The sequence below is a fragment of the Ictalurus furcatus genome, chromosome 27, assembly GCF_023375685.1.
Source record: "Ictalurus furcatus strain D&B chromosome 27, Billie_1.0, whole genome shotgun sequence".
Lineage (NCBI taxonomy): Eukaryota > Metazoa > Chordata > Actinopteri > Siluriformes > Ictaluridae > Ictalurus > Ictalurus furcatus.
The window spans coordinates 574,364-599,412 of record NC_071281.1 but is presented as its reverse complement, the minus strand read 5'-3'; the positions used below and the strand labels follow the sequence as shown (position 1 = coordinate 599,412).

Here is a 25,049-nt window from a genome sequence, read left to right as displayed (position 1 = left end):
CATGAACAGTGACCTTTTTTGATGCAAGAGAGGCCTGTAGTTCATTTGATGTTGTCCTTGGCTCTTTAGTGACTTCCTGGATGAGTCGTCGCTGTGCTCTTGGAGGAATTTTGGAAGGTCGGACACTTCTGGGAAGGTTCACTACTGTGCTGAGTTTTTCCATTTGGAGATAATGTCTCTCGCTGTGGTTCTTTGGAGTCCCAGAGCCTTTGAAATAGCTTTGTAACCCTTCCCAGACTGATGTACTTCAATCAACTTCTTCCTCATTATTTCTGGAACTTCTTTCCATTTTGGCATCGTGTGTTACTGGGTAAGACATTTTAACCAACTTCATGCTGTTGAAAAAGTTCTATTTAAGTGTAGATGTGATTGTACAGGGTTTGCCGTAATCAGACCTGGTTGTGTCTAGTCCAGCTGAACCCCATTATCAATGCACTTTCGTAGATTTGGGGAATTAGTAACTATGGGGGCAAATACATTTTGTTATTGGATAGCTTTTTTGCTTCAATAAATAACATTATCATTTAAAAACTGTATTTTGTGTTTACTCAGGTTGCCTTTGATTTATCTTAGATTTTTTTAAAAATATCTGAAACAATTTAGTACAAGATATAAACAAATACAGAAGAAATACTAATAACTGTAAGTGCGGTCTCTTTCAATGCTGACAATAAAAATAGTAACTGAAAAAGATCAGAAAAATATTACTTAACCAAATGACCAATCTGCCATGTTACACAGTGGACTCCTGAAATAGAGCTGATATTAGAGCCAATTCTTCCATTTTATTTCAATTTCTTACCAAACTTCTCTCACTCTTTTTGCCTCCCTTCTCTTACCCTATTCTTCTCTCTCCCTCTCTCTCATTCTCTCTCTCTCTCTCTCTCTCTCTCTCTCCACTTTTTTTTCATGTTATTTCTGTCTCTCTCCTTCTCCCAGTCTTGTGCCTCTTCTACCTCTTTGACATATAGAATCACACATAATAAAAAAAGGAAGCTGAAACATGGCAAAGAAAAAACTCCTGTAACACCAGAATGCACTATTCATTATTTTTGACTCAGTTACCAGGGCAACAGAGGTTTGATGGACATCTCTAAACTTCCAGAAAGTGCTGGCATGTGTTCTCATCTGAGAGAAGAGGAGGACACAGATGGAAGTGATATTACTGAACTATTTAACTGTGGTTTATGGTTATGAGCGCTGATGCTAATGCCTCCAACCTGGCTGCTGCAGCTTGGAGATGACTGTATTGCACAGTCACGGAGGATTAACTGAGTTATCTGCACGACATGCAATAATGTAGCGATTGCTATCACCCCACTTGAGACAGTGAAAGTTCTGCATTCAGAGGGATGAGTCATCACTAAGGAACTCACAAAGGCTCCTACACAGTAGCAAGACATTCAGAAAGCAAAGAAAGAAAATCATTATAAAACATTGACATTAAATATTGATCTTTATGTGGGGTGGAGCTTTACAGTCCTTTCACCAAGAGGAAAAGGTTGTGTGAAGACCACACAACACACACACACACACACACACACACACACACACACACAGGGGTGGACAAATCATAATTTATTAGCTAGTTGGTAGCTAATGCAAGGTAATAACATACAGTAAGATGAGCTAGTTAGCGCGTGCATTAACACAGACTGAGGGAAATGAACATCGTGTTTGGACCTTCAACAAAAAGTCAACAAGTCTTTGGCTAAAGTTTCAGCTATAAGCTGTAGTGTTGCGATGTATGCATGCTAATTAATCTAGTAAAATTGTTATACTGTCAACCTCTGTCATGCGTCTGTTGATGTGTGTAATGCACCAGTGGGATTTAGAAACACATCAAGGTGTCACACCACTGCAGAGTGCATTACTTTTGAACATTCCTACATACATTTGTCTTGTGAATAGGAATAAGTGTTTATTTTCTTCCGAAAAGCCCTGAAGATGAAATCTGTTTGTCTCTCGTGATTTGGCCACCTCTGAACTAACTCAATACTGCTTTAACTAGTCTTTCTTCCTTCCACACTGCACATATGAACTGAAAGACAGGAGAATAATATTTGTTCTGAAAAGCCCTTATCTAACACTCTATAATAACCAAAGGCAGCACAAAAGAATCCCAATATGGTCACACGAAGGACGTCTTGCAATGAATTCGAGTTTTGTAGTCCTTTTCAGAGGAAGGGCCACTTTAGTCACCAAATTATACACTATCAATTAAAAGTGCAATTATGTTCTACAATCCTTCATATGGTAATCAGTCAACCTGAGCAAAAGGCATGGAATGACCTCCATAATAACAGCTGGAACGAGCGAGCGAGAGAGAGAGAGAGAGAGAGAGAGAGAGAGAGAGAGAGAGAGAGATCAGAGCAGCCTCCTGAGGTGAAGAACACATTCAATGTGCATGTACAACATGCCACATTTTTCAAATGATTCAATAGAATACATCAATAAACAAAGATCTATCCAAGTCTGTATTTTGTATGTGAATTGCATGTAAAATGTAAATTCTCTGGATTTAGTCTGAGCAATGCAGAGTACTGCGAGAGGTGCAACATAAAGAACATTGAGAAGGTTCTGATTTTCCCCAGGCTAAACCTAGCATAAAGTGGATCAATACTTCACTCAATTTCTTAATCTTAGACCTACATAATCAATTGCTGCAGTATGGCTCACCAACCTATCTCATTTAAGAGGAATGAAAAAAAGGTTGGTTGACTAATTGCTAAAAATAGCATTGTCACAACGAATGACAACAGATGATTGGGGAAAAAATAGTTCAGAATTAAATTCAGCTAAATTTGTATGCAGGTAGCACTTCTTATATTGTCACTGGTATTGTCTGGTATTGGTATGTTTTGCTATGTTTCAATAGTAAAACATAATTCTATAAGATTGTAGTGTGTGTCCATTGAAGAAAATATTTACCTTTAATTGTTGGTTTTTAATTATTTCCATCTGATTCTGTATTTTTTTGCTAAAGTTTTATAGTCATTCGTGTGTTCTATTTCATATACTGTGCATGATAAACGGTTTATTGCTCTGTCTCTAAATATGTTGTATTACTTATTCCTTGTATTTTGGTATGATGGGACAGAACACATCGAGGTCAGAGGGGATAATACGCTATGGCTCTGCCAGCCATAGGCCTGCTTCATTCTTATCTTCTCTCACTCCATCTCTTTCTCTCGGCTCTGTACATAAACTGGCCTCTAAATCCTGAGCTGAGCTGGTGAAAATATTCTGAAATTATACTTCTGTTAGTGAAAAGGATGATCCGAAGACACCCCAAAAAGTCTAAACGACCAATAAATTGAACGTTCACTTCTTGTTACTGTGATGATGGAGAAAGCATCATGCTTTTTTCTAGAAATTCAAAACGCTTTACATAGTAGGGGGCGGGGCGGAGGGAATCTCCTCAACCACCACTAGTGTGTAGAATCCACCTGGATGATGCGACTGCAGCCATAGTGCACCAGAACGTCCACCACACACCAGCTATTAGCAGAGATGAGAGAGTGATGTAGTAAATTCAGAGATGGGGATTATCAGGGGATGATAGAGAACAACCAGTGGGGGAATTTCTCCAGGACACCAGAGTTATACCCCTACTCTTTACTATAAGTGTCCTGGGATTTTTAATGACCACAGAGAGTCAGGACCTCAGTTTAATGTCTCATCCAAAAGACAGTGCTATTTTTACAGTATAATGTCCCCATCACTATACTGGGGCATTAGGCCCAACACAGACCACAGGGTGAGCACCACCTGCTGACCTCCCTAATACCACCTAACTAATTCCCCAGGAGGTCTCCCATCCAGGTACTACCCAGGCTCAACCCTGCTTAGTTTCAGTGGGAAACCAGGCAAGAACTGCAGGGAGATATAGCTCTGGCAATTTTTTTGATTATTTTTTTTTTTCATCCATCCATGACTTCAAAGTCACATATGTTAATAAAGTCAAGAGAACAGCAATAGGATCTAAAATACTTTTATTTTAACATTACATCACAAAAGCTAGGGAAACCATATTCTGGTTTTCCAAAAAGAGGACAACTTTTTTTTTTTGGGAGGGGGGTCAAAATAGCATTCAAAACTGAAACAGACATACTATTAGCATCACATAAATATACATAAATAAAATTGGCTTCGCTCTGCCCACATTTGACATTTTTTCCTACATTCTTCTGAATGTCAATGGAATAATTAAATATCAGATGCCACGAGTGAACCTTCTACCATCATTCACATATTTTAATGACCATGTAATACTTAGCAATATGAAAACATGAAATTAAAAATGACCTTATATAGCCATGGCCATTGTGTCGACTCAGGACAGCTGTCAGTTGCTGCTACTGTTTAATGTTTAACTGTTTAATGAAGTACACAGCCTTCACCTTTGCTCGTTCACTGAGAGGAGGATAATGGTTGAGAGGCAGGAATTTGGCCAATAGTTGCTGCAAGCCTTTTATAATCGACCAATCTGTGTGCGAGCAGGTGGGACTTACAGAGAGGGGTTAAAGCAACGCAAATATGTGCACATGTTGCAGTATTAGACCATAAACACATCGTAATGAAACTAAAGCCGAATCCTGGACATTTTCTCAAATTTAGACGTTTTTTTTAAGGGCCAAAAAAGAGGACATGTTCGGGAAAAAGAGGATGTATGGTCACCCTAACAAAAGCATTTCAGAGAACAAATTGAGTTAATTTCTACCAAATGCACCAGGAGGATGTTCATGTGAGGCACAACTGGCAAGCAAGAACAAGAATTATAATCAAGCAGCTGTCTATACTGTGTTGTGTCAAAAGATTCATTTCTTTGGTGTTAAATGAAAAAAAAAAAATCATGCTGATAGTGTTCCCATTTTTTACAAAATGCACCTGTAATCTGATGATTTTGTTTATTAATGTAACTGTAACGGATTACAGGTACCAGTTTTTTGTATCCTGATCTTGTATCCTTGTACCCCGTAAGGCCGTTACATGTATTTCGTTACTCCCCACGCCTGCCCATTATACATCGACCCTAAATGTGGAACTGTGAGCAATCTTGAGCATTACGTTTGGACTTAAGTTCTGAGTGTAAGAACAAGAAATGCTTCATGTACCTTGTAATGTGCTCTAGAGATCAGCTGTTGTTCCACGGAGCTAGGACTATCCTGAGCCAAGATATTGAGCTTATATATAACCAATAACAAGCTACAAGGCTTATCATCTGATCTGTCACCAGACCCATTAGTTCATTGTGAACTATCACTCCTAGCTAATCACTAATGATGTTACTAAGCCTTTACTACTGAGTTCACTCTATTCTAGTTTTGATCCTCTTTGTTTAGTTTATTGAACTGCTTTGCCTATTCTAGCCTGATCACCTGAACCATTACCTGTTTTATGACTTTGACTCTATCTTTGCCCTTTGGATTTATCTGCTTTGCCATTTGCATCAATAAAACCTGCATTCGCATCCAAACCCCTGTCCTTGCCTGACAAGGTCAATGTACTTTTATTATGTATGGCCTTCCCCAGTTTACAAACACTTGTACAGCTACGTTTTCCTTCCCTTCTGGAAATTGCTCTAGAGAGTAATGCTCAAAATGATCTGAATTAATGCAAATGCATAAATATGTCCATTTCCTTCCATGTGGAACTCTTTTTCTAACTCTTCAAATGTTAAGTACTGTATGTTTTATAACAGGGTTGGTGAACTCAATTTCTGCCCAGGGCACATCAGCATTTTCCTGAGCCCTTGAAGAGCCAAAAACCTATACATATAATCATTTATTATTATATATGCATCTATCCTCTAATCTGATCATGGTTAGGAGTCAGTTGATCATATTTGTGTTTTATAATGATGACAAAAATTATTCATACCGTATAATATTTTTTTTTACAGCTGCTGAAATCATAGGGCTTTTCTTCACATGCTCTCCATCAACTCTTCGTAGACTGCTGCACTGTGATGCATTAAATCAAAGGCCAATTGACACTGGACACATTTCTGAAGTGGGTCACATGCTGCAGATACACTATCCATTTTAACCAGCATTGCAATCCACAAAGGCTCTGTGCATACAATGTGAGTCTATTCTGTCTCTGTGTAAATACATAAAGATGCACTGACACACTTCCCAGAATTCCACTTTCTATGCTGTATCATGTTTAAGTGGACTGTGTTGTAAATACAGCAGCCCGAATGTAATTTTAGCTCGTTTCCTGTCGTGTTGGTGGCATGGACTGAGCATGTGTGATGTGACCAGAAAGCACGGTGCTATACTCTATTACATTTAGTGTGAATTCTAGGTGATACTGCTCCAGCGTGAAAGTGTTGGGTAGTAGACAGTGCAGTGAAAAAATATTTGCCCCTCATTTCTTCTGTTTTTTGTGTATATCTCATACTATGGTCTGCACTTATATAACACTTTTTTAACCTTACCGGTTCTACAAAGTGCTTTACACCGGTTCTCATTCACCCATTCACACACAATCACACACCAGTGGTAGTGGAATGAACTTCCAACCTCAATCCGGACCGCAGAATCTCTCACCATCTTCAAAAAACAGCTAAAGACCCACCTCTTCCATCACCTCCACCAACTCATAATAAAAATAATAAAAATGGCACTTACACCTCTACTGTGCACTTTGCTTCTTCTGGAACTCAATTAATGGATCTTGTACAGTAGCACTACTTGTATTGTTCTCTGCTTGATATATTGCTTTGCTTGTATTTTTCTCATTTGTAAGTCGCTTTGGATAAAAGCGTCCGCTAAGTGAATAAATGTAATGTTATGTAATGGTAGCAGAGCTGCCATGCAAGGTGCTAGAAATAGTTTCAGAAATTAAAACAAAATCTATGATAAAACAAAGGCAACCTGAGTAAACACAAAATACAGTTTTTAAATTATAATGTTATTTATTTGAAGCAAAAAAGTTATCCAATAACAAAATGTATTTGCCCCCATAGTTACTAATTCCCCAAATCTATGAAACTGCATGCATAACAGGGTCCAGCTGGACTAGACACAACCAGTTCAATCACATCTACACTTAAATAAAACATTTTCAACAGAATGAATCAGAATGAGCTTTATTGCCAAGTATGTTTACACACACAAGGAATTTGTTTTGGCAACAGGAGCTTCCAGTGCTGGAAAAAAATGTAATATCATACAATATATATAAAAATAAAAAATAAAGCAATAAAATTAAATATAATACAATACAATACAGTACTAAAGACATAGCAAGACTAGACAGGATTATGTGTGTACAGATATGTGCAATGAAAGTGGAATGAATGTACAAAGGTATATAATATAATCATTATTTAAAGGGATTAAATTATTGTTGTATTAAATGCACAATGAAGAGACCTTGTTACAGTTTTAATTGTTCAGGTGGGAGATTGCCTGAGGGAAAACGCTGTTCTTGTGTCTGGATGTCCTGCTGCTCAGTGCTCTGTAGCGCCGACCAGAGGGAAATAGTTAAAATAGAAAGTGGGCTGGGTGCGAGGGGTCCAAAGTGATTTTCTTAGCCTTTTTTCTCACTCTGGAGGTGTAAATTTCTTGGAGGTTGGGCAGGAGGGCACCGATAATTTTCTCAGCAGTCCTGATAGTCCGTTGTAGTTTCCTTCTGTCAGATTTGGCAGCTGAACCAAACCAGACAGTTATAGAAGTACACAGGACAGACTCAATGATGCCTGAGTAAAACTGTATCAGCAGCTCCTGTGGCAGCTTGAGCTTCCTCAGCTGGTGAAGGAAGTACAACCTGTGCTGGGCCTTTTTCAAAATGGAGTCTATGTGAGCGTCCCACTTCAGGTCCTGAGAGTTGGTAGTGCCCAGAACCTGAATGACTCCAGTGCTGCCAAAGTGCTGTTCATGATGGTGAGTGGGGGGAGTGCAGGGGGTTCCTTCTGAAGTCTACTGTCATCTCCACTGTTTTGCATGTGTTCAGCTCAAAGTTGCTGTGATCGCACCAGGAAGCCAGCCATTCAACCTCCCGTCTGTATGCAGACTCGTCACCGTTGCGGATCAGGCCGATGACTGTGGTGTGATCTGCAAACTTCAAGAGTTGAACAGAGGGGTCCTTCGCAGTGCAGTCATTTGTATACAGGGAGAAGATCAGAGGAGACAGAACACATCCCTGAGGAGCACCAGTGCTGGCAGTGAGGGTCCTGGATGTGAGCTTCTCCAGTCTCACTCACTGTTGTCTGTCTGTCAGGAAGCTGGTGATCCACTGACAGAGAGGGGTGGGAACGGAGTGTTGGGTCAGTTTGTTTGAGAGCAGTTCAAGCATGATGGTGTTGAAAGTCAAACTGAAGTCCACGAATAGGATCCTTGCATATGTCCCTGGTCTGTCGAGGTGTTGTAGGATATAATGCAGTCCCATGTTGACTGCATCATCCACAGACCTGTTTGCTCTGTAATCAAACTGAAGGGAGTCCGGCAGAGGTCCAGTGATGTACTTCAGGTGGGCCAATACCAGTCTCTCAAATGACTTCATGGCTTCAAACCAGGGATTTTGACCAGCTGGTCAGCATAGGCTTTCAGACAGGTATGTGAAACACCATCTGGGCCTGAAGCTTCCCTAGACATCAGTGGGTAAAAAGGTCTTACCCAGTAACACTCTATGCTGAAGTTGAAAGAAATTCCAGAAATGATGAGGAAGATGATTGAAATACATCAGTCTGGGAAGGGTTACAAAGCTATTTCAAAGGCTGTGGGTCTCCAAAGAACCACAGTGAGAGCAGTTATCTCCAAATGGAAAAAACTAAGCACAGTAGTGAACCTTCCCAGAAATGGCCGATTTTCCAAAATTCCTCCAAGAGCACAGCAGCGACTCATCCAGGAAGTCACAAAAGAGCCAAGGTCAACATCAAAGGACCTACAGGCCTCTCTTGCATCAATAAAGGTCACTGTTCATGACTCCAAATAATCATGACTCTATCAGAAAGACACGGGGCAAAATTGGCATCCATGGAAGAGTGGTGAGGCGAAAACCACTGCTAACCCAGAAGAACATTAAGAACAAAACACACCTTGATGATCCTGAAACCTTTTTGGAGAATGATTGATGAGTCGAAAATGGAACTGTTTGGAAGACAGGGGTCCTGTTACATCTGGCGTAAATCAAACACAGAATTCCACAAAAAGGTCATCATGCCTACGGTCAAGTATGGTGGAGGTAGTGTGATGGTGTGGGGATGCTTTGCTACTTCAGGGCCTGGGCAACTTGTAATAATTGAGGGAAACATTGATTCTGCTCTCTACCAGAAAATTCTAAAGGAGAATGTCTGGTCTTCAGTCCGCAAGCTGAAACTCAAGCGTAACTGGATTATGCAGCAAGACAACGATCCAAAGCGTAGGAGTAAATCCTAGTCCTAGAAGTAAGTGAAAGACTGATCTCCAGTAATTGGAAGTGTTTGGTTGCAGTTATTGCTGCTAAAGCTGGCACAACCAGATTTTAATTTAACCCTCCTGTTATGTTGAAAAAAGTTACATCCATTATGTTATGGGTCAAAATGACTTCCACAGATTAAATGCACAAAAAGCAGCAAAGAACAGCTTAAAACAGTAAACCTTTATTATGGCTTATCGGAGAACACAAAAAGAAAAAAAATACTTGCATATACAGTGTCTCACAAAAGTGAGTACACCCCTCACATTGTTGTAAATATTTGATATCTTTTCATGTGACAACACTGAAGAAATGACACTGTGCTACAATGTAAAGTAGTGAGTGTACAGCTTGTGTAACAGTGTAAATTTGCTGTCCCCTCAAAATAACTCAACACACAGCCATTAATGTCTAAACCGCTGGCAACAAAAGTGAGTACACGCCTAAGTGAAAATGTGAGATACTGTAAGTTCATGACCCTAAATGAGGAAATATCAAAGACAAAAAGAGCGATTAACTAGTATTTCAGACATGTCAAATGTGGAAATGGTTCAAATTGACCCATAACATAATCGGAAAAAATAAAAATATAAAAATAATAAAAATAAAAATTGTATTGTTTGTATTCAAGGTGCCTTTGTTTTATGCTGTATTTCATTTGAAGATCTAAAACTATTTTTACACAAAAACAGGAGAAATCAGAATGGGGACAAAAACTTTTTCACAGCACTGTATTATGTGCACATCAGAAACACATTTTTTGATTTTTTTTTGCAGCTAACATATAAATGAGGTACTTTGCCATATTTGTGTGAAAATACACATATCTGTTACTCTCTACCTTGTAGTAATAACAATCTACACATTTACACACTGTCTACCTGTGTTAAAGTTGAGTGAATATATTCTACAGGAACATTTTAGTTCTTGCTCCACAGTTGGAAGTTATTGCTCTGAATATGCACAAACTGAATGTTACTGTGATTTCTGTAATGAAATCCTGGCAGATCATGATACAACTCATGCTGTTAAAATCCCACGCTGTGCATGTCAAACATTTCTCATCTTGTGACCCTCAAAAAAGCTATTTAAATAACCTAGAGGCAGTCATATCCTGTCTTGGTAAATGGCAGATTCATTTAGAATATAACAAGGAGGAAAACTCTCTGGCCCTCACTTTTGTCACGTTATGGAGGCTGAGACGGAAGCAAGTGCAGGTATGACAGTTTAACGAAACAACCACCACAAGTCCAAAGGATTAGGCAGAAATCAATAAACACAGACAGGCAGAGGTCAGGCAAACAGTCCAAACAAGGCAAGGCAAAAAGACGAGTTCGAAAACAAGAACAAGGTCAAAACCAGAATAAAGAAACACGATATAAGGCTTGGTAACGACAGAGACAAGGCAACTGAGCGTATACTTTGCCAAGAGTGAATGCATATAAAGTCTTTATAACCTGTGGTTGGGATTGTGCTGTGAATTGGATTCAGGTGTGCGTGATTAGAATGAAGGTGAGTATTTTGGGAATTGCGGTCCATGGTGGCCATGTTTGTATACCGCAGTGCAGGATGGGAAATGTAGTCACTGGTTTGCTGTGATATGACAACTTTGAGTCACCATTGACTGAAATTTGTAACATGTTTTTGCTGTTTGTAATAATAATAATAATAATAATAATAATAATAATAATAATTGCTCTTTTGCTGGCTTAAAAATAGAAAAAATGGAAAATATAATAAGTCAAAAGAATGTAGTTGGTGTTAAAAGAATATTAGTTAACAATATTTAGTGCTGAAATTGGCCTTTAACAAAAAGCCTGGGGCATCTTGAAATAGTAAATTTGAGACTGTTTGTTTGACGTGTAACCTGCAATTATAATTAATATTCCAGGAATCAATTGCACAAACAAAATGAAAATTGATCTGAGTGTAGGTTTGAATATTCTCAGTGATAGATAATCTTTAATTCTGTCCCTCCTTTTCGATAGCACTGTCGATAAGGTGTAAATGGTAATTATTCACTGCATTGGCAACATGACATTTTAAAAGCTGCTATTGTGTACATTGAGGCATTGTGGCTAGGCAGCATGAAGAATGTGAACCATTCTAGAGAGAGAGAGAGAGAGAGAGAGAGAGAATGAATGAGTGGTGCTTGGCTAATGCAGTCCTTGCATCACGTGTAGTGGGCAGGGAAACACTCATTGTTGTTGTGGAAAACTATTCGATTTTGACTTGAGAAATGAGATTTGTGTTTAAAGGCAGCAAGTGACTTTTATTACAGGTGATGAGACTGTTTCTGATGATGATGCTGATAATCAAAGTGAGTTAACTCATTTCCCATTGTAAACTTGCTAATGCTTAAAATTTACCAATAATGTTTTTTTTTTTTTTTTTTTCATAAATAGATTAGGTTATAAACGTAGGCAAAGTCTTTTCACTGTGGCAGTGGTAGCTCAGTGATTCAGCACTGCCAAGCTCCCACTATTGGGCCCTCTGCTCCAGGGGCTGACCATGATATGTGAAGAAAAGAATTTCACTGTACTGTAATGTGTCTGTGACAAATTAAGGCCTGTTTTTCCTTCGTAGTAACAAGATTTTAAATTATTATCAATTTACTTGTGTTTGAGATCCAAAAAGTTCAGTTCAGTAAAGTCTTAAGAAATAGGTATACTAGAAGATGTGAAAATTTGACCCAGACACATGGATACAAGGATTTTAAACAGTTTAGTGATTTTAACCAAGCTGGTTCAGTAAATAAATATTTTTCATTCAACTAAAGTGCAAAAATTGTTCAATAGCCTGAACAGAGCTGACAATCAATGTAAGCCTGCAATAACTATTCCAGAGCCTGCAATAATCTAGACTACAGTGCCCTCCATTAATATTGGCACCCTTGGTAAATATGAGCTAAGAAGGCTATGCAAATTTGTCTTTATTGTTTAACCTTTTGATCTTTTGTTTAAAAATTCTCATGGATATCAAACAATTACAAACAAATCACACATTTATCAAAAAAAAACTTTGTTAAATATAGGTGTGCAACAATTATTGGCACCCTTTCAGTCTGTACTTTATGCTACCTCCCTTTGCCAAGATAACAGCTCTGAGTCTTCTCCTATAACGCCTGATGAGGATGGAGAATACATGGCGAGGGATCTGAGAGCGTTCCTCTATACAGAATCTCTCCAGATCCTTCACATTTCGAGGTCCACACTGGAGGACTCTCCTCTTCAGTTCACCCCACAGGTTTTCTATGGGGTTCAGGTCAGGGGACTGGGATGGTCATGGCAGGACCTTGATGTTGTGGTCAGTAAACCATTTTTGTGTTGATGTTGATGATGTTTTGGATCATTGTCCTGCTGGAAGATCCACGGCCCATTTGAAGCTTTCTGGCAGAGGCAGTCAGGTTTTCATTTAATATCTGTTGATATTTGAGAGAGTCCATGATGCCATGTGTCCTAACAAAATGTCCAGGTCCTCTGGCAGAAAAACAGCCTCAAAACATTAAAGATCCACCTCCATATTTAACCGTGGGCATGAGGTGCTTTTCCATATGGCTACCTCTCTGTGTGTGCTCCAAAACCACCTCTGGTGTTTATTACCAAAAAGCTCTATTTTGGTTTCATCTGACCACAGAACCCGATCTCATTTGAAGTTCCAGGAGTGTCTGGCAAACTGAAGACTCTTGACTTTTTGGATGAGAGTAGAGGCGTTTTTCTTGAAACTCTTCCAAATAACTTGTGGTGATGTAGGTGGATTTAACTTGGAAATTAAATGCATATGGTAACTAATACTGGGGGGGGGGGGGGGGCATGAAAATGACATGGAAACATTTGTACTTCTTGGAAATGGACAGCAAGCAAGCCCTTGAGCACGGTGAAACACTGCAGCTTTCCTCTGGATTAACTGATTGCTTTTCAAATTAAATGACACAAAGATTATCACAAGGTAAGACTTGGCTATATTGTTATTGTTTGATGTTCATTTACTTAACATAACCTTTAATCAACAAATTACCTTGCACACCTGCAGGTGATCGATAGGTACGTATGGAAAAAAATCAAAAATCAAAAACAAAAAAATCCGCACACTAAATACTTGCACACTTATCAAAAAATCTTTATTCACAACGTTTCTATCCCATGACCTTCATCAGGCATATATAAACAATCTATTCAACACAATCTCATTTCAAATAAGACGTTCAAAACATCCTTTTTTGTCATCCAAGAACTGGTAAAAAATATGAAATTAATTTGGTCATTACTTGTTCTTCCACTTATGTTGTCTATCTGATTCGATGTCCTTGCGGTCTCTGAAAACTTCACGCCAACTAAAGCACAGAATTAGTGAAGATAAGAGAAGAAAGAAGAAAGGATCTATTAGAAGAAAGGATGTTAATTATCCTGTTTTCGTTCTTGTTTCCTCCTTACACTTTGTGGTATTGAAAAAGTGATGTGCCACCGAGAGGGGGAGATATAGAAATGCTGTTAAAGAGACGCGAGTTATTTTGGATTGTTACTCTTCAGACTTTATCACCTATGGGCATGAACCATGAAGCATTGTTTAATGTGATGCTATAGAGTCATGTTAATTTGTTTATGTCCATTTGTCTAGGTAATTTGTAAATTTTTGATGTAACCCTTTTATATGACGATGTGGTTACAGTGATGTATTTTGTCACTGATTGTGATTGGTAGTGATGGATCATTGCAGTGATTGGTCATGTGTTGATTTTAAATGAGACTGTGTTGAACAGATTGTTTGTATATGCCTGATGAAGGTCATGGGAATGAAACATTGTGAATAAAGCTATTTTGATGTGTGCAAGTACTGTTAGTGTGCGGGATTTTTTTGTTTTTTTATAACAGAACTTTTCCCATGGGTGATGAACACGTGCCTTCCGATGCATCACGCGTGTGTATAATAATGCTGGCTTGGTGTGTTTAGAAATGTATTGTTGTTATATTTGCTGCTGCAGCACATACTGATACAGAATGAATGAATGAGGAACGAATACAAAAATGTGGTGTTTGATGCTGTCGTGTGGGGTAGTAAAGAGAGAACGCAATCAGTAATGCCAAAATTCGTGTGTTTTTCATGAGTTTCTGTCTTCAAGTCCAAGTCAAATCTCGAGTCGTTTTTTAGCAAGACACAACTAACTTTGTGTAACAAAGTAACACTGCAGTTCTCCAGCTGTGATCCTTGGAGATTTTTTGTCCACTCGAACCGTCCTCTTCACGGTGCGTCAAGACGATATAGACACACGTCCAATTCCAGGTTGATTCATAACATTTCCAGTTGACTGGAACTTCTTAATTATTGCCCTGATGGTGGAAATGGGCATTTTCAATGCATGTGCTGTTTTCTTATAGCCACGCCCCATTTTGTGAAGCTCAACAAACTCATATTTATACCCCTGTGAAACAGGAAGTCCTGGTTGAACAATTTCCTGTTCCTAGTCACCCAGGTGTACTTTTTTAAAAAAATATATATATAATATTAATGGGAATATACTTCAAATATATTTTTCTCATATGAATTCATAAGGGTTCCAATAATTGTTGCACACCAATATTTAACAAAGACTTTTTTTTTTAACCTTTCGGATAAAACCTGTGTTGTATTTGCAATTTGCTTGTTTGAAATCCATGAGAGCAGAGTATTTTAGTGAATTTCTTGAACAAAATATCAAAAGGTTAAACAATAAAGATAATTTTCCACAGCCTTATTTAAACATATTTGATCTTGAGATTTATCAAGGGTGCCAATATTAGTGGAGGGCACTGTATGTACACCACTACATTTAAATATGAAAGTAAACTGTAAATGCAGTAACACGAACTAAAATATTGTCCAAAGGCCCCTTAAATCTGTATTTTATCCAGTCGATTCTACACCATGTTCTTTTCAAAAGGAGACACGGACTGCAGTGAAAGTTTTCTAATTCATGCAATAACAGCCGTGAAATATTTAAAGTGGAAAGGTTTAATTACTCCACAGACAGCAGACAATCAGTCAGTCACAGCTGAAATACCAGATTTGAGTTTTTATGAAGACATTAAAAAACAATAATAATAAATAAATGTCAAAGGCTGGCCTAACCTTAAAAATTGCTCTATTACTGTTAAAACAAGAAAGTTAACACGACAGAAGGAGCTGAAGGAAACAGTCAGTTTTACCTTTTCAGTTTCACTCGTCAGTAACAATAAGATTAAGTAATTACCTCGAAACACCTGTCGTACGTACCTGTACACATGAAAGCGTAAGCCGGTCTGCCTCAGCTTTCAGCCACTCACATTAGAGGCAGAAAATCACTAATTACATGTCTTCTGTTTATTCTGACATTATGGTCTAAGTTGAGAGAGCAGAACTGCTGAAGTATCTAATGAACTGTTCCACTGCTTAGCAATTACAGCTAGCAGAAACTGGTGCAATATGGGAGCATTAACAATGTCATCATCCTGATTACAGCGCTCACGTCTTACTCCAGAGAAAGGAAAAACGAGGTCTTGGACTTAATTCATGGCAGTGTTCTGGCAGTGAAATTTGCTTTATAACTATAAAAAATGTTCGCATGCGTTCTTTTTAAATACAAACCAAGTTATAGTGTGTTTATTAGATCAACTAGTTGACACATAAGACCTGGAGCTTTTCACAGCTTTACACACAGCTCAATAAATATCTCAGTCAAGCATTAACTCTGTATGAGATCAAACTCAGTATTTAGTAACTATAAGATTTGGCTCTGTAGTGGAGAACTCAAAGCTAACAGGTATAAATAAACGTTTTGGGGAGAAAATCTATACGTGGTTGCCTGTAATACGGGATAAATTGGTTGTAAGGTTATTTTTGTAACTATATTATAGGATAGCAATACTATATGTCATCATCACTGAAAGTCAGATATCACATTAAAATAACCTCCAATCATTCCTTTTCTAGAAAAATCCTGCAGGCAGAATGAAGTCACTACTGTATATAAACAATCACTCCTTCTCTGTTCTTTAAGCGTTGGAGATTGTTAACTAACAAAATCAGGATGACAGTTTGTCAGTGTTGACGGTTTCTTTGGTCAACAAACAGAAAAAAAAGGAACGGTTGATCCAGCCGTGTATCAGCGGCTGTTTAATATCTTATGGATCAGTTTCTGCCATCTTTGTTGACTTTGTAATCGAGTTAGATGTTGTTTCTTACTCTAGATGTTTAGACGTTTTGGTTCTAGCAGTTCAGACTGCAACACAGTGTCTTAAAAGTGGGGAAACGTCAGCACCTTTGCATACAATAGAACAGTAAATAAAAGTGTTTTAGCCGCTCCAACTGACAGACATAAGGACTAGCTTAAAGGGTTTTAACTATTTATACTAAATTAAACTTTTACTGATTGTTCTGTGTAATTCATATCGATGTTCCTAATGTCTGAATTGATTTCAGAGTGTTATAAAGACGATACTGTTGAATTGTCCTCTCATCATTAAGATTTATATCATCTAGTCCAGAGATTTTCAGCAAGCAACTTTTTGCAAGCGACTCCTTTAATTGTAAAATAAATTCCACAGACCCACTGATTTAAAATTGAAAATAGTCCAACAAATAAAATATTAAGCTACTTAATTAAATGTGTATAATAATATCTTGGCTATTTATTGAAGCCATAGAGCTTTTTTTTTTTTCATTTCTGAACATTCCACCAATAGCGTGACATGTTCTGAGGTTCTGAGGTACTGAGATCTGGCTTAAACCCATTGGATTCAAGTGACCAGTCATACAGCATTAATAACTATAATAACTAAATAATAATTATAATAGCTTTGATTATAGTGGATAGTGTTTTACACCACTGTAAGAAAAGGAAAATAAGGGAAATACTGGCTATGCTTTAATATTTTGAGAATCACTAAACTAGTAAATGCCTTAGTTACTGTTACTGAACTCATACATTTATAAGATTTTTTTTTTTTTTTTGAACAAGAGATAAGATGCAAAACCATCAGAGCATTAACAATATCTCATATGAAAATAAATAAAAAAGGCAATTTTAATAATATACTAATGTGGTCATAGTCAACAACTCAGAAAAACACTGTTTTTTTTTTTTACTTTTAATAATCCCGCACAAATGGATAAAAAACATATATTACAGCATGTCTTACCTGTGACTGATAATTCGGTGGTTCTTCGAACCAGAAAGTTTCCAAATGTTAGTTCACAGGTGTAATTTCCAATGTCGTCTTCTCTCACGTCCTTAATCGAGAGCATATCTTTCCTCTTTACAATGCTTTGTCGCCACTGTTTGGGTTTACACTCCTTTTTTTGAGAGAAAGGAGACAGACGGAGAGAAACACAGTAGTGTTATAGAAAATGCCATTCATGATAGCCCTACATACAAATTTCACTGAGCTGACATGTTCATAAATTGACTTGAAGTGGGAGGTCCCTGAGTGACTGCAGTACAATGAGTGCTGTAAAACTTCAGAAGTGACAGTTTTGACAACAGATCTGTTTTCAGTTTTTAGTGCTGGCCTGGGAATCTCTCTCACTCTTTTTCTTTCTCTCGCCTTCACTATACTCAGAGTAACAATATTCAAACGTGTTCTAGGGATCACCAGAGCTGTTGGCAGATGCTAGATAAACTCGTATCACCTTCTTACACTTTATCACCTCAAAATGTGATGTGTAACATATCTAATATGAGTAGAAGGAACAGCAGAGTAGTGAAAGATGGGAAAGTCATTCCATTCGGAGAGAGACGTGTAATCTGTTGCACTGCTATACATGGATTCACATGATCGGTTAAATAGACACCGATTATACTGTTGAGGTCAAATCAGACATTAACCTTTCAAACGTATTTTACAACTTTCAGTTGCTTTATAAATGCACAGTGTCACAAAAGTCTTACCTTATACCACACAAGCTCTGGGTCTTTGCCAGGCTGGATGTAGTCATCTATGTCAGGACAGAGGATGTCCTTCCCCTTACTCAATTCAGCCTTCTCCAAATACTTCATTTTAGAGTTATAGCACAGGTCTGTGTCATTTTCTGACACAGTTAGCGACATGGACACTTTCATGCAGTATGTGGAATTTCTGGGAAAAAAAAAGAAAGAAATTTCAAGTAAAAATGGGACATACTGTAACCTATAATTCAAATTTGAACAAAGCATATAAAGTTTTCATTGTTTTGTTTGCTTTCTTTTGTGATTGTTAATGGAAACTACCCTTCCATCTTAAACAACAATAAAAATGTGTAGGATTATTGTAACTCGTGTTTTTTTCCAGCCCGGGAGGTGGGCAGGAGGCCCATTTTTCAGGTGAGTTAGAATGCTGTCTTCAGCAGCTTTACCGTACAGCAGAGTGCAGTAACAGCTACAATTGAATTTATTCAAAGACACCTCCCTAAACACTAGTATAAGCAAAAAAACAGGACAAGTAGACAGAAGCTATGAAAGGACAAACTGTACTGGGCAGATGTGATAAGGTATAGCTCATGGGGATTATGCTGGATAACAGGAACGGTACACTCAGACATGTACTGTAAATACTGTATGAAATTCCATAGTTCATATACAGGTTTTGATTGAGCATGGAAGGTTAACACCAGTGTTTTAATGAAGCATATGAAAATAAAAATGTACTGGTGTTATGCCTTCAGTCTTTTGTCCTCTGAGTATCCAGTGTTCATCGTCCCTTGCCTTCTGACCTCTGCTGCTGCTACTTCTCCCAGCTTGCATGTTTTTATCTCATTGTCCTACGTTACTTCATTCAGCCATCAGCATTCTGACCTTGTAAGTCTTTTCCAAACACAGTGCGGTTGATGTGAATGGAAACACTTGTGAAATGGCCAATGTGGTTAACCTGTTTAATGCAGTGACTGAAGCTATTCAGGGGTCACCATTGAAAGCTCAAAATCTCAGGTGTGTTGTAGTGTCTCAGTTACACCACCTCTGATGATTTCCAACCTTCTAGAAGCCCAAATTGTGCCTACCCATGTTCAGGACACTAGTATTACACCAGTGGCCCCATTCTCTCACTCATTCTAAGCTAACTTGACTGCGCCAGACAAGTCCACATTATTTATTTGATCTTTTATCATCCTACATGAGGGAGGTGAGCAACTGCACATTAGACAAGGCTAGCACCCAGCTTCAGATTATGGCCTTGAAGCAAGAACTGTTTGCTTTCAGTAGTTGGAATAAAAATGCTCTATGGTATTTGTTCCACTGGGACTTGAGAATAACTAAAGATTGAAATGATGACATTCCTACCTTCCTCTTGGATTCCCTTCCTCATCCCACACCCAGCTAACAGAACATACCCTTATCTGTCTTCTCAGAAAAAGTGCCAGCCATTCAAGTTAAGACATCATGGCCAACATGCACTATGCTATTACTGCAGCATAACTGACCAATAGCCAACACATGACTAACCATCTGCATAACAGTTACATGCTTCCATGTTCTTAAAAACAAGAATCATGGGAATCAACACCCAGGTCAAGGCTGAGTAGTCCACATTCTGCAATCAAAGCAAGTTCCATTCACTATCTATAACAAGTAGGTATGTAACTTTACAGCGTATTGTATCATATCATCCAAAATAAGGCTCTCAATGTGAGACGCATCAAACAATACATTCAGCAGACTGCATAATGAAGTAGGCTAGTTGTCTTTTTTCAAGTGAGGTGTAATAAACCTTTAATCAAGGCCACTATCCCTCCTCTGAAAATTGAACTTCCTGGTTGTCTCAGATCAGGAGAGGCTACAGGTATTTCAACACTTCTAAGCACATTGTTTTTCATGAGATAATATGCTAGCATATACAAGCATTTTAACCTGCACTAATATCATTACATCTACAGGTACATACATCACGTAGATGAACACACACACACACACACACACACACACACACACACTCACACTTTCTGCTGCTTTAACATAGCATTTCCCAGCTGATTCCCGGGTACGTATTTTATCGAGATACCACCATATCATAGAATATCAAATGTGTAACTTTTTTTCATTTCAGCAATCCTAAACACCAGGACTGTTCACACTTTAATTTGTGAGGAACTGTTCAAAACATTACCTTTCTTCTCTTTTCACCAATAGGTGCACTTATAAGTGCAAGCTCTGGAAAAATTTGGCTTTGGGAGAATTACTTTGCCTGACCCCAACCTTATTTGAAGCTTCCATAAGCCTAATATTTCATGGTAAAACCTGCAAACTATCTATAACTATCTACATTGCTATGCCAAGCTCAGCAAACTATTATGCACATAAATGCCACTGAAAACCCAATTGTCCCAATTTTACCATAAACTCCACAGGTACAGTATATCTGACAAAAAGCATAGAACTTTTCAGTTAGCCCACAAGCCTGAGGATTTCTCTCAAACCTTTCAAAGAGAAGAGGCCATAAACTTTTTTTTTTCTTTCACTTAAGTGACTATTTTGGTCTTGATCTTAGTTTAAAGCTGATGAAAATTTACACAAATGTCAGACCACGGGCCGAGCACCAAACACTATATGCAGCCCTAAATCTGGCCATCATCTACAGTCAAATGCACAGAATCAGCAGGAGCTTGAGAGATTGCTACATACCTTCTGACAGAATCCACCAAAGTACAATACAATTGGGCCGAATATAAATCGGGCAGAATTTACGTATAACTATTCTACTGGCTTGACCCTGTTCTGATGTGTGCTACAGTATCAGCATCCTCTGTCTGAAAGCACCACTATCACCACCCAACATCCACGTGTCACAAATACATACATATACATATATCTTTTCTTAGACCTGTGGTTACTGGTCCCTTGGTTGAGCAGTATGTCTTCCTCCTACTTACTGGCACAGGCTACTCCTAGCCTCTAAGATATGTAGGTGGTTTCAGTAATTGGTGACCTGAGGGGGAGTGGAGGGGTTGGCCCCAAAGAACAATGCTGAATTCCTTGCACAAACAATCTGGATGCTGTCCTTAACAGACAATTACTTTTCAGCAGCACTGTCCTACTAATCACTGGGCCCTCCTATGCCACACATGCTTGAGCCATGCTTGAATGATGGTCTGTAGTAATGTTGTATTTTGGTTTATGATTGCATTAAGTACCCCATTTGCATTTCCTCCTATTTGGATAAGAAAAAAAGAAGACCTGTAAATGTTCAACAGAAAGCATACTGTATGTAGGTAAACATGATAATATCTTAGGAATTCAACATTTATAAATAAGAACAATTCTTGCCTCTCATTTGTCACAGTTCTGATAGTGCAGCGCAGGTAATTCTGCACTCACAGTACAGCTTCAACATAGATGATATGTACTGCTTGTTTTCTAGAGGAGACAAGCGGAGTCCGCCTCTGACATTTTCATAACATCAATATGAAAATAATATCATTCCCTCTGCTTGGCAATGCAGGCTGTCGACAGCTTTACAAATGCCTGCAGAAATGTATTGTGTTTGCTCAGCCATTCAAGAATGAATAGCAGTGATGGGAGAGAGATGAACCTGGTCAATGTTGCATTAACTTTTGAGGAAACCAAAGGGAAAATAACACTGGAACAAAATTGGGTGATGGAAGAGTGAATGTAAAAGGGGAGTAAGAGAACCTAATGCTTAGAGGCAGCTTTGATAGTCAACAGCACTGAAGATTGATTGAGGCCTTTGTTTTCACATATTATGGAAATATGGTGCAAGCCTACAGAAAATTACTTGCCAGGACTGATGTTCACTCATGACATAACTTCACATGTCATGGCCCTCAGGGACAAGTCCATCTTTGGCCACTAGAGGGCACCCTGATTGTCCTTGCAGAGCTTCTTCTTCTGTTGTCTTCCTCCATTTTGTGTTTTAACCATTTCCATGTGTGTGTCATTTTCATGAATTAATTAGTGCTCCTATTTAAGTTCCCTGGTTTTTGTCCTCGGTTGCTGGAACATTACATCGAGGTTATGTTCGTGGTTCTGTGTTCTCACAGTTGTTATTGCTCAGTTTATCCACTGTATGTTTTTCTTAGTTTCTTTCAGTTGTGCTAAGTTTCTGCTAGCCCTGGTACCTAGTGTGTTTATTCCTGAACCTGTTTCCCCAAGTCTGTTTCCCTGTGTCCGTCTCCTAATAAAGAAGTTCCGCATTTTGTATCGGTCTGTCTGGACTCCCATCATGATATCACAAGGGTAAAATCATTAGAAACAGGTGAACTGCCAGCCAGGTAAAGTTAAACCTTCCATGATTATGGGATATAGCTAATCTTTATGTCCGCTACATACTTTGTGATTATGGATGTGGACTCTATCTTGCCTGAGTTGGCTGATCTTTGCAGGAAAACTGCACACACCCCATCAAGATTAACAGACAGTGGTACTGACTGAATGACCCAATGGTACAAGGAAACAAATGAATACAGGTCGATTCATCTGATCCATTCTAATACTGCTAACAGGATTGCATCAGCTATCCATAGCTCAATAGCTTATTACTGACCATGCAGCAGACACTGTGCTCTTGATAGCATTGACTCCAGGGATAATGAGCAAATTCAGCATCAAAACTCTATGAGAAAAGGTTGGTTATGGGCCATGAGTCAGCCACACAGCAATGCAATAAACAGCCCAAACACACGCGTGTAAGTGAAAAATTATTATGAAGCTCATGTGCAAATCCAACATAATATGAAGATAAGAGACACAGTAAGGCAGATGGACACCTGTGAAAATGTAATACCCCAAGCCTCCTGCTGCTGCTGCTAAATATTCTGTGTGCCACTGTTAAACCTGCCCATGGGGAACGACTGATCATGTCCAAGGAGGGATAAGTGATTGATGCTCCAGAGCAGGTTTTTGTCCTACAGTGTCTTTCACTTCTCTCTGTTTGTCTGGGACCTATTGCCCCAGTTCTGTCTTTGTCTCTTATGTCTCATTTGTAGATGAAAGAATGGTTTACCCTCATGGGATTGTGGTGAGGAGCAGGAATAAAATATTAATATGATAATGTAATAATGGTATTACTGTGTATCTGTGTGTATATTCTAGCTAGGAGCAGAACATTTCCTTTGCTGTGTTAACTGTACTCGGACGTGGTTCTCTGCTGATGTTGCACGGAGGATGCGTGCATATGCGCATTCTTGCATTCAAGTGCAAATTTTTCTACACGTACAGAAAAGAACACATACTTTCCTGTGAAATGATGTTTTTCCATGTGCACTTGCACATAATTTATTCATTGTTTTTGTTGTCATTTTCAATTAGGATATTAGACAACACGTGAGAAATGACATTAAATACAGTAAATGTGAACAACTCAATTTCACACAAGAAACTAGTTTTCATTTCTCCTCAGCAAATCTAAGCATTTAAGAAGTTTCATGTAATTTTATGCTGTCCTCTTTTTATACAAGCGTCATAGCAGCAGTCACGCTCGGAGAGTTTAATGTTAAAAATTCTGACACTTCCAGAACTTTGTCAATGTAAAGGTAACCTGTTTAATTCTTAATGTTTAAACACTTTTGTAACACAAAATAAAAGACTGCTGCTTAAATATCATGCTTGACCTTTTGTGTCAGGGATTAAGAAGCTTGAAGAAAAAATAATGAACATCAAATTATGTTATATGAAAATTATTCTTTTATAAAAAATTTTAAAAAAAAAGTTACTCAATAGTTGGTATGGATGGTTAACTGCTTAACTGGTAGTAAATTGTGGTTGGTTAACTTCTCTAGCATTCCCTAAGGATTCTATACTTGGAACCTTTCAACGAGCAGTTAAATAAAGAAGTCCCTTAGTCAGATGCGAAGCAGAAATTAGTGTAGATGTACTGTAGGTTGAATGCCCACAGCACAATCTCTGAATCTAGGAAATAATCAATGAGCTTCCATTCCAGGAAATCATATAAGGATTAAAAAAAAAAAGGCTCATGAACACCCCACAAATCCAGGATCAAATTTTGGCTGGCTAAATTGATTGAGTGCATTGGCAGGGTCACATGATGCAGGTGGCAAGGTTAGACATGCACTAGTGAGCTCCTCTGGCTGGATTATTCATCGATAATCCTTCAGTAATATCCATTTTCGAAAAAATTGTTTGGATTTATATCCTATTTAAAAGACTTTACTGCTTATGGCAGTAAATAACCTGCGTCAGAAAGGTCATAAAATACAAGTGAGCAGGAATACCCCCGAAGCTAACAAACATGGCTGACCCAGAAGGCAAAATTTCGTTGAAAACTCTCTGGAAGGAGATTAAACCAGCGAAGATATCAACAAAAAAATTGACCAATGCATTGAAAAGTTTAAACTGACCTGCATTGAAACCTCTATGCCAACACTGTCTGAACAAATGGGTGAGGTTGAAACTCGGGTTAGCGCTGCAGGGGACGATTTGTGGGACACTCGTTCTATAACTATTTGCTTGGAGAAGGACTTTTCCTACCTTAAGGATAAAGTGCAATATCTGGAGAACAGAAGCAGGAGATCAAACACTTTGGAGTGTTTCTGAGGTAACATGGCTGCTTTTTTTTATTCCCTGAGATCCTTGGCCTGGAAAACTTTCCGTCCTCCTCGATAATCAAGAGAGCACACAGAAAAGGCAACATATTATCGGACAGACCGACTCCTAAAATAATCGTGGCGAAATTCCTGAACTT

General features: G+C 38.4%; 1 protein-coding gene across 2 annotated transcripts in view; it reads right to left on the bottom strand.

Annotated features, from left to right (window-relative positions):
* The window catches only part of il1rapl1b (interleukin 1 receptor accessory protein-like 1b), a 331,363-nt gene that overhangs the window by 195,453 nt on the left and 110,861 nt on the right, over positions 1–25,049 (bottom strand). For both annotated transcript variants that reach the window (XM_053616484.1, XM_053616485.1), the window contains exons 4-5: positions 18,311–18,497; positions 17,562–17,715 (exon numbers count right to left, since the gene is read on the bottom strand). In XM_053616484.1, the coding sequence (XP_053472459.1) occupies positions 17,562–17,715; positions 18,311–18,497 (341 nt within the window). The remainder of the gene's footprint in view (positions 1–17,561; positions 17,716–18,310; positions 18,498–25,049) is intronic.